Source organism: Solanum tuberosum, unplaced genomic scaffold (genome assembly GCF_000226075.1).
Source record: "Solanum tuberosum cultivar DM 1-3 516 R44 unplaced genomic scaffold, SolTub_3.0 scf00003, whole genome shotgun sequence".
Lineage (NCBI taxonomy): Eukaryota > Viridiplantae > Streptophyta > Magnoliopsida > Solanales > Solanaceae > Solanum > Solanum tuberosum.
In genome coordinates, this window is record NW_006238929.1 from 532,561 (window position 1) to 544,324 (window position 11,764).

General features: G+C 32.5%; 1 protein-coding gene across 1 annotated transcript; it reads left to right on the forward strand.

Annotated features, from left to right (window-relative positions):
- Positions 1–5,255: 5,255 nt before the first annotated feature.
- On the forward strand, positions 5,256–7,219 carry LOC102593928 (probable strigolactone esterase D14 homolog). The gene is made up of 2 exons (XM_006338099.2): positions 5,256–5,732; positions 6,592–7,219. Exons 1-2 carry the CDS (start codon positions 5,356–5,358, stop codon positions 7,019–7,021), a joined length of 807 nt encoding a protein of 268 aa, XP_006338161.1. The 5' UTR covers positions 5,256–5,355; the 3' UTR covers positions 7,022–7,219.
- Positions 7,220–11,764: the final 4,545 nt, after the last annotated feature.

Here is an 11,764-nt window from a genome sequence, read left to right on the forward strand (position 1 = left end):
TTATTTTATTATTAAGGCCCTAACTATTATTTACCAACCCACATGCGTGATTAATATTTTTTTTCATAATTAGGGGTAATAGGAAAAATATTATGTTAATTTATTTTCAAATTTAGAAGGGAGTTGGTCTTTTGAGCGATTAGATTATGTATTAACACAATAGAGATTTAGGCCAAAATTATCCTTAAACTATACTCTAATCTTAGGTTACATTCTTAAAATATCATTCTTAGCAGAAAAAAATGCTTCAAATATTTAAAAATTAACAATTTTCACCGTTTTATTTGATTTTTTCATAAAACTAACAGATCCCACAAAAATCAAGTCACTCCTTCGTATTATTATTATGAGATACACTAAAAATATTATCATGAACTTTTTTGGTAATTGAGTTTAGCATTATTCAAAATCTTTTAATTTGACAGATTTTTTTGATTTATTTTTTCATGTGATTTAATATTAAAAAAAATTATTAGTTGAAATATGTTTCTTCTCAATTGAATCTGCTCGTAGTGGTGTTTATTGGAGACTTCCGTTTCTAATTATGGAAATTGAAACTCGAATGCGAGACATAATCAAAATTTTGATCACTTTAATATCAAATTGCCCTGAAAAATTATTAATCTAAATACAATTTGACTTGAAAAAGGAGAAGATAATTAAACTCCAACTTCTTTTAATTTTGTTGGTAAATGAGAAAAACCCGATCATATATTCTCACACCTTCCTATCATATTTTATTTCAATAAGCAATGGTATCCAAAATATTTAATATATATAGATAGAGTAGTTTTTTAAGAAGGATAGCATCACTTGTCATGAGGTTAGGTATATATCGAAAGCTTTCACATGATCCCTATAGACTATAGTTGAGACAAGATAGACAAAGATTGTTGATTTATATCCTTGAATTATTATGGGGTTTTCTATTTTATGTAATTTGGTCAAGATAGATAATTTCGGGATGATTTTTTTTTTGTGGCCTTCTAATAACTAGCTAGGAGAAGAACATTTTTGTCTCCATGTTTGCTATTTTTTCACATGAATTTTTGAGGTTAAATAATTGTTATTAGTAATTGATCACTCACATAACGTCAATTTTTAATTTAAAAAAGATAGATCATCTACTTTTAAAATTGAAAAGACGATAAACAATAGTAAAATCGAATAACCATCTACCTTTACACAATAAAATTTGTAAGTTGTAGTTTTAATATGTATGCAATATTATAGATTGTTCAACAAATAATACATTCAATTAATATCACAAATGTCATGTGGTGATGTATTTGCCTTTTCAATTAGAAAATGTTTAACAACTCACATTTCAAATATTGTATTGATTTGTATTTGATTTATTTAGCAACAAACAACTCTGTCTAAATAATAAAGTTCATCACCTAATTTATTTAAATAAATTTACAAGTATAAATAAAAACATAAATCAAGAAAATAAACAAAATGATTAAAATGATTTTGAAGGGTAATTTTATCCTTACATATATTAATCTCATGGTATTAAATAGTATGTATTACTAATACCACAAAATGAAAGGTATTAGTTATAACACTCTATAATATCATGTTGGGTGTATAACTAAATACATGTATTAGTTATACATAGACTCAAAATTCCTATCAAACATAGGACTAAATAATATCATACATAATACATGAACTATTTTTGCTAATACACGCTATCAAATGACCCCTTAATTAGCTAACCATGAAGCACTTTGTACAAAGTGGTGTCTTTTGATAATATGTGTACACAGAGGCGGATCTAGGATTTGGAGGTCCTGGGTGTCACATCGTTCAAGTTAGATAAACGGGTCGGTTGTTTTAATTTTGTGTTACAATTCGGGTTATTATCCTTTTCGATTTTTATAAACAAATCGATCAAACATGCATGTTAGTAATATTTTCTTTTAGATATTCTGTGATTAGAGATAACTAAACAATTCAAAAAAAAATTAGGAATTAAGGACCTTGTTCACTTAGACTTTGAGGAAAAAAGAATTTTTTTCACATTAAAATTTGAGCTTGTATAAACCATCTTATAGTGTTAACTGAATATATTCATATTCCATTGACTTTATGTGTTGTTGCAGCTATATAGTAGAGAGAATAAAATTGTAGTTTCAACCTAGTCATCTTACTTAGCAAGAATGTCGGTGAAGATCGAAAGAATCTTTAAATTGAAAGAACTCTAGTAATAGTATTCATCATTTTTAAAACTTATATTTTTTAAAATCTACTATTTAAATACATTCTTAATAATATTTATCAATAATTAGTGAAAGTTAAAAAAAACTAAGAATTAACTAAGGTGAAAAGGAGTCAATTTGAATTAATAAAGTATAGTAAATAAATAATAATGAATGGAAGAAAAAAAAACTAAAGCCCTTCACACATTAATATAAAAGAGACAAAGAAGAAAAGAAAAAAAAAGCTTCACTGCGCGCACAAAAAAATAATGCTAGCAAGGAGATTCAAACTCGCATTGCACGTATGGCATATCAGGCCCTTCACCATTTGAACCATTCATCACTTTGTTTAGTGGGTGGCAAAGTTAATATATATTAATTTCTGATACATATATACATATATATACAAAGATTTTTCCGAAATCACTGGGTGCCGTGGCACCCTCACCCATACTCTTAGATCATCCCCTGTGTGTACATGTATATATTCTGATTTTTCAGATTATACATATAGATAGAGTAAATTTTTGATGAAGGATAACACCATAAGGTTAGGTATAGACTATAGTTGAGACAAGATAGACAAAGGTTGTTGATTTATACCCGGTCAACATGATATTTTCCACTTGATTTTAGATTTTACATTTTAAATTTTGGTGTATATGATATTGTTTGTTAGTAAAGATCAAAGATGATGTCTTAATTAAGTAAATGAATGAGATGATATGAAGGTGGTACTTGCGTTTGTTTCGACATAAAGGTAGAAATTAAAATGGTCCTCTTTTTGAATTTATAACGAAAGCAACCATTTATGATAATATAGTAATATAAATATATAGAGAAAAATTCGTTTAGTAGATAAGCTATATTGTCATATTTACCTACCACTCACTTATATAATACTCTTTCTGTCCCAATTTATGTGAGACATTTCCTTTTTTTTAGAGTCAAACAGTTTAAGTTTGTCCAAAACTTTGCACATAAATCTTCAATTTTTTAAAATAAAATTTATATATTTGTAAACTACGTAAAAACTACTATAAGTCATAATAATTGACAATCCAAAATATATATAAAAAAATTATCATCAAAGATAGACTTGTTTGAATCTCAATATTCGAAACATGCCACATAAATTAGGACAGAGCAGAGGCAGAGCTAGGTGGGGGTTCGGACGAACCCAGTAGCTTTTTCGTAGATCATGTATTTGTACTAAAAAATTAAATAAATATATATATGTATATTAACTTGTGAACCCCTAACAAAATTAATTGACGGTTCAGTGGTAAGGAAGAGACCCTAGAAATGCCTTTCACGCTAGAATTGTAAACCCCTCTCTTTTTCTTAAAAGAAAATTTAGAATCCACAAACTCTTAATCTTGACTCCGCCTCTAGGACTCATGGGAGTAAAAGGACAAATATACCCCCGAACTGACGTAAATGGTGTGCAGTTACCCTCTGTCATACTTTTGGGATATTGATGTTCATGCCGTCCAAAAACTAGAGCATATATGCCCTTCACTCTAACTGGTATATATGCTCTAGCTTTTTGACGGTAGGGGCACCAATGTCCCAAAATATGATGGAGGATATCTGCATACCATTTACGATAGCTCGGGGGTATATTTATCCTTTTTCCCGAAAATTTTTAATATGGTTGAGGCCCAACCAACAACAGTTGTGTGAGGCTCCATTCAATTTTTGACACTTGGATTTGTGGGCCTCATTTTAACACCACACACTCTCTCATCTTATTTTTTCCCAAATTGCCCCTTTTCCCTCCAAAATATTTTAGCTCCTTGTTCAATATTCCTCTCTTTTTCACAGTTTTTTTTTAATTCTTTGTGCTCTTTATTAATTAGTAACTTGATTAGCTCTTTCTTTCCCATTAATCATTTTTGTCCTCAACTAAATCAATTTAAAAATTGCCACCTCTCAACCAATTCAACTAAAATATAATTATTGCTCGTAGCCTTAGAAAAAACAATCTTTTAAATTTTTTATTTTACATCTCAAAAAATTGAATCAAATTCCTAAGATGCCTTTAAAAGATAAATTTTGAATGAAGAAATTCACACACTACTTTATATTTGTATTAAGAAGTATTCACTGAATATCAAAAAATCGAACTAAATAAAAATTTAGTCAAATTGAATATTTCTTTTACTTCAATTTATTTTTAAAAAATTTGACATAATCAGTTTTGGTTTCAAAGTAAAAATAAATTGAAAAACCACCAAACTGATTATAAAAATATCTCCCTCTTTAAATATATAAATATATATATATTGTGTGTGTATTTTGTCTAAATTTAAATTTTTACTTTTTTTATTTGTAATCTAGTTATCTTTTTATAAATTTAATTCTATTTTTTCACTTTCTAGTTTGATTTGTAATTTTATTATGATGATTTTAAAAATTGATTTTATGTTCAAAATCACTTGTTTTTAGTCCTTTAATTATTCATTATTAGTTAATTCAACTGTCATCAATCAGAACTAAAAATTTTAAGAAAATTATACCGAAAAAAAGTTCACCAATGAGTAAGTGAGAACATACCTATAAGTATTCTAAAATCACTCGTTCTTCAATTTTTTTTAGAAATATTTTGTACTTGGTGTTGCACTTATTATTAAAATTTAAGTTAAAAGTCTAAAAAATAAACCAAAAAAATATATAAATCAAGAAAAGAAGACTATAATTATAATGGAGTTCAATTTTTTAATCATATTAGCAATCACGGGGAAAAAAGGCTAAAACTTGAATTGATATTAATTTACATATTTCTATTTGACTTTTGGAAAATAAAAATTTAAGATTATTAAAAAAAAGAGGTAAATACTTATTACGAGGAAAAGGGAGGAATTTGAAAAAATGAAGGTGAGAGAGTGTGTGGTGTTAAAATGGGACCCACAAATCCAAGTATCAAAAATTAAATGGAGCCTCACACAACTATTGTTGGTTGGACCTCAACCATATTAATTTTTTTCCTTTTTCCCATAATATAATGAATGATGTCTATATCAAAGAGCCGGCCGCACCCACTAATCAATATGTTGCATTATATGGTGTTGGCCGGCCAATAAACCTCTTCCTTTGCTATATATAAAAATATATAGTAAGTAGCTATAATAGCAATAAGTAGAAAATGGTGATATTGGATTTATTAAGAAATATGAATGGAAGAATAATAGGGTCAGGAAAAGAAACAATAATTCTAGCACATGGATATGGAGGAGATCAATCAATTTGGGATAAAATATTGCCCAAATTATGTGAGTCTTACAAGATTGTTTTGTTTGACTGGTGTTTTTCTGGTGCTAATCTATTAAAACATCATTTTGATGCTGAAAAATACTCTTCCTATGAACCTTTTGCTGATGACTTGATAGCTCTTGTTGATGAAATGAAGTTGGAATCTTTTATATTTGTTGGTCATTCCATGTCTGGCATCATTGGTTGCATTGCTTCTATCAAAAGACCAACACTCTTTAAAAGGCTCATCCTTGTTTCATCTTCTCCAAGGTTATACTTCTTTTCTCTTCTTACTAAACTCTTTCACACTTTAATTTCTTACTTCTTCTTTACTCTTTTTCATGTGTTTAATAATAGTTGTGCACTATTGACTTGACACGATCTTTAAGAAACAATAAATGATAAGGGTAATCTTATTCTTTGACTTCATTAAATTTAATGTTTTGAAAAATATATTAGATGATAAATAATATTTAATTGCAAGGATTAAATAGATACAAAAGGTAAATTATCTCTTGATTATCGAAATTAGATAAATATTATTGGACAACTATTAATACTACTCCCTTTATTTGTCACTTGGTACAGAGTTATTATTAGTACTGGATTTTTCATTTCCTTCTTTGTTCGCTTTGAACGCATCTATACCAATAAATAAATTAGGACCCACTTATCCTAATCTCCTCTTTCTATTCCTTGTTTCATTTTAGATGATATTTTTTTTTAGTTAATTGAAAAAAAGAATGATAAATATAATGCATTTGAAACTTATTTAATTTTTAACTTTTTATTTTACTCTTTTGATACTTTTATTCCTACAGAAATATCATAAATTGTAATTTTAGTATGTGTCAAAAGTCTTTAAAGTTCTTTCTTTCTACAAATTTTAAAACAAATTGTTTCAAAAAAATCTGAAAGTTATCCCAGGATTAATTATTCTAGGACAATTTATTCCACCATGTATATGAGATAACTTATCCAATCACTATGGTATAAATAATGGAATAAGTTATCCAAACTAGACAATGACTATTTTTTTTTTATCCCAAGACTTTTTATTCTTGTTTCTCACACCAAACGATTCCGATCTACTCTCGTAATTATGCCATTTTAATTTTGAATCGTGCAGGTTCATTAACGTGGAGGATTACGAGGGAGGTTTCGACATAGCAGAGATGGAAGAGATGTTTAGAAACATTGAGGAAAAGTATGATGTTTGGAGTACAAATTTTGCTAGTATAGCTGTGGATTCAAGTGATCCTCCTTCTGTTGACAAATTTGATAAATGCTTGAAAAGAATGGGAGTTGAAATTGCATTACCTTTAGCCAAAAGTGTTTTCCTAAGTGATTATAGACACATTCTTGATAAGGTGATTACCCCATGTACCATAATTCAAACCAAGGTTGATTTTGCTGTTCCAAACTCGGTTCCCACCTTCATGCACAACACTATCAAGGGAGAATCCACTGTTGAGATCATCAACACTAATGGCCATTTCCCGCAGCTCACTGCTCATCAAGAATTCCTTAATGTAATTCATAGAGTCTTAACTTCTTAGAACAAATATTATACTATAATATGATCATTTGTGGAATAATGTACTAGTGATCTTGTATCCATGACCTTTATTGGATACACAAGATGATACTAGCTAGCTAGCTTCGTTTTTTGTTAGGATGATTTGTATGGTTTTCGTGTCACACTTTGGGCTAATAGTGTTTTGAATGCATAGTTTGTCAATTTGGTTGCGAATGATTGAAATTTGTTCTATCGTGAGGTGTTTAATTTCTTAGGTTTCATTTTCGTTGGGTAAAATAAAGTATTTGTTTCGGGTAGTCTTTGTTTATAAATCATGCATGAATAACTATAACATTAATCTATTACCCAATCGAATAATCTTAGATTGCGTAGCAACGACATAAATTGTTTTGTCCATTCTCCATCCATATAAAAGCAGCACAACTAGCTAGCCACTATTTTGTTATGTCAATGCTCCATCCATCTAAGATATGGATGTAAGCAGGAAGCCAAAATACAGTAATGCAAGCCAACATCTATATCAACAAGTCACAATAGATATAGACTTCTAGTCACAAATCTTGACTTAAAAACACATGAAGCATGTCCCATATGATCACAATAGCATATACCAGTTCTCTCATGGAATCTACACACAAATTGTTAGTCTACCGGTGTGGTACCTGAGCCAGCCATTGTTAGTGTACCAGCGTGGTACCCGAGCCAACGATATGATATTTCGTACCAAGAGTGGTACCCGAGACAACCAGCAATCACAAACAACATGCACAATCACACTCAAAATGAACGACCACACTTGAAGCCACAAGTAAAATAAATTGGTTCATTGCATGAGATTATCAACATGATGTATTCACTCCTTGAGTATCTCCCGCATTCATTGCACAAGTATTACTATAAAGCAGTTAACATGCAAACATTACATACACTAGAAACAAACAACCATCACCTACCTCGAATCAAGCCTTGAAAACTCTAAGGACCAGAGCTTTCCTTTTTTGGAATGTCTTGGCTTGTTCTTGGTCTAAAACAATAAAATAGACAATAATCAATGACCAATGGCCTAACAATACCCGAATTATACTCGGATCCTAACCATTAGGCCAATTACATTATCATTCCACCTAGCCATGGCTTTTTCCCACCATTAATTCAAATTAAAACCATCCCCCAAGAGTAACACTCTAGATTCTATGGATCAAGAACCGAATCACAAGTTAAGGGAAAAATTAATCTTATTTTTATCGAAAAGAACGATGGAAAATAGGTGAAAAATACCCTACGTCGCCTCTGCAGTTTCCCAAAATGAGATAACCAAATAATGATTGGTTTTGAAACTTCTCTGCATAAAAACCCGACCTACCTCTCTATAGAAACCCAACCCGCTATAGTGGCCTCGCCATAGAGGGACCATCTGATATAGAGGTACCAACCGCTATAACGGGAATTAATTTCCTTCGCTTTAGCGGCGAGACACCCGCTATAGTGGGTTAACACAGAGGCAGTAGCTCAGATCCCTAAATCCCCTATTTCGCAACATAATCTCGAACCTTGGAGTTCAAAAATAACCTTTTAACACCAAGTTCGATATCGGTAGTTCTACTCACCCGAATTCACTTATGAAAATACCCATGAATTCCTTAATGTCTCAGCTAATAGAAAACCCCACCCAAGCATAGGCATTATCATTAATTCCTTCCCGGATTACCCTAGACCTCACCTTCCTAATATTTCATTGAGACTGGCCTAGTCTATGATTTACAAGTTACTACTCAAAAAGTTTTTTGGCCCAAAATTTAACCATTGGTCTACCCATAATGACCAAAAGGGGTTTTTACAACATATACTGATTTACCCATAGCTCGTTCCCGAGCAATTCAATAAGAAAAAAGTTGGGTTAAGTCAGGAAATAGTGTATATCTGAATCCGAAAACAAGTGAGGGTACTTGTCTTGCATGTCCCTCTCGGTCTCCCAGGTAGGCTTCTCAATGGACAAGGCTTCCACGAAATCTTTACTGATTTGATCTCTTTTGTCCTCAACTTCCGGACATTCTGATCAAGAATCGCGATCGGTTTCTCCTTATACTACAAGTCCTTGTCTAATGCTATCGAGTCCCAATTGATGATATAGTCTCCATTCCCATGGTACTTCTTTAGCATAGACACATGGAAGACTGGATGAACTCCGGACAAGTTGGGTGGTTGTGCTATCATGTAAGCCACTAGCCCCACACTATCGAGAATCTAGAACGGACCAATGTAACAAGGGCTAAGATTACCCTTCTTGCCAAATCTTATCACCTCTTTCATTTGTGACACCTTCAACAAAACTTGTTCACAAACCTGAAAGGTCATGTCTCTTACCGTATGGTCTACATACTTTTTTTGTCTGTTCTGAGTTGCCAACAACTTGGTTTGGATGTTCTTTACCTTCTCTTGACCTTTCCTTACCAAATCCACTCTCAAAGGTTTCATATCACTAGTTTCAAACCACCCTATAGGCGATCTGCATCCTCTCTCATAGAGTTCCTCGAATGGTGCCATTTCTATGTTGGAGTGATACCTGTCATGTTGTAGGAGAACTCATATAAAGGCAAGAGTTGACCCAATGACCTCCAAAGTCAATTACACATGCTCTCAACATGTCCTTCAATACTTGAATCGTCCTCTCCGACTAACCAATGTCTACGGATGAAAGGCTATAGTGATAGTGAGTTGAGTTCCCAATGCTTCATACAACTTACCCCATAACATAGAAGTAAATCGAGTGCCACCGTCTGAAATGATAGAGAGAGGGCACACCATGCAACCTTACAATATCCTAAACATAAATCTTTGCCAACGGTTAAGAGTTATAATCCACTCTAACCGGAATGAAATAGGTTGATTTAGTCAAGCTGTCAATAATGACCCAAATTGACTCATACTTTCTGGTAGTCTTAGGAAGTCCTACCATGGCATGCATGGCTATACTTTCCTACTTCAACTTCGGAATGAGCATTCTCTGAAGTAAGCTATTAGGCCTTTGATGCTCATACTTTACCTACTGACAGTTCTGACACTTGGATACGTATTCAATGATATCCTTCTTAATTCCAGGACATTAATAAAGCTGCCTCAAATCACGATACATATTGGTTGCCATCGTATAAATCGAATATTGCAAACCATGAGACTCTGCCAACACACTTTGAGTCAAATCACCAACCCGAGGAACATAGATCATCCCTCGAAGCATACCATGTGCATAGAGAGAGGCATTTTAAGCCTCCCATAACACTGCCTTGTTTTTTAGCTTGTTCAAATTCTCATCTTCGAATTACTTAGTCTTGATCTCCTCAACAAAAGTTGGCTTAAACTCAATACTAGCTAACACCCCACTCTTATTTGAGATGTCCAACCATATGAATTAGACTATAAAGACCAAATCTCTCTAGCTAAGGGTCGCTTCGACACCCCAAGCAAGCCATACTTCCCATGCTAATTGTCTTTCGGTTCAATGTGTGTGTCATCACTTTGCCTTACCTAGATGGTATTGAATGGTCGCCTCATAATCCTTTAAACACTCCATCCACCTTCTCCACCTTGGATTTAAATCTTTATATATGAACACATGTTGTAAGCTGTGATGATTTTTAAACACCTCACACTTGGCACCATGAAGATAATGTCACCAAATCTTAAGAGCAGACACTACTGAAGCCAACTCTAAATCATGGATGACATAGTTCCTCTCATGAACCTTTAATTACCCGAAAGCATATGATATGACATTCATGTCCTGCATCAACACAACACCCAAACTTGAATGTGAAACATCACAATAAATAATAAAATCCTTACCCTCTACCGACAATGAATTGGAATAGGAACTATAGTCAAAAGGGTCTTGATTTTTCGAAAACTCTCTTCACATTTGTTAGACCACTCAAATGGCACCTCCTTTTGGGTCAATCTGGTCAGATACATAACAATCGAACCAAATTTCTTAACAAACCTATGGTAGTAGTTGGAAAGACCCACAAAACTCGTAATCCCTATCACAGAGCTAGGCCAGACCCAATTCTCGACTACCTCAATTTTCTGGGGATCTACTGTTACCACATATTTCGAGACAACATTCCCTAAGAAGGCAATCGAAGACAACCATAATTCAAAGTTGGAAAGTATCACATACAACTTATGTTTCCCCAAGATACCCAAAGAAATTATAAGGTGATCTGCATATTCATCCTTACTCTTGGAGTAGATTAATATGTCATCTATAAACACGATCACAATTGAATCCAAGAATGGCTTAAACACACCATTCATCAAGCTCATAAAAGTTGTCGACACAATATTCAACCTGTCACGACCCGGGATCACCCCCTAGTCGTAACCGGCGTACTCGACCTCAAAAAGGTCTAATACAAGCCTCTTAGCAATTCATTCATCGCATAGACACTAAAACCATAAGGAATTAAAAACATTCTTTACCAAGAAAACATTTCTAAAAAATATATATAAAGCAAGCGGAAGACTTTCTAGACTTTATACATGATGTCTCATAACCATCTAATACTTTAGAGTACAAAATTCGGGACTAATCCCGTACACAACTTAAACAATACTAAAAAGACATAAAAGAATATATTGGGTATTGTCCTCGAATCTATGAGGACTCACCAAGTCTTCATCTTCAACACTTAGAACCTATCAAATAGCCATGACATGTCATCATCTCCAAATCCCTACACTTTAGTCAAAAAGGGAAAGAAAG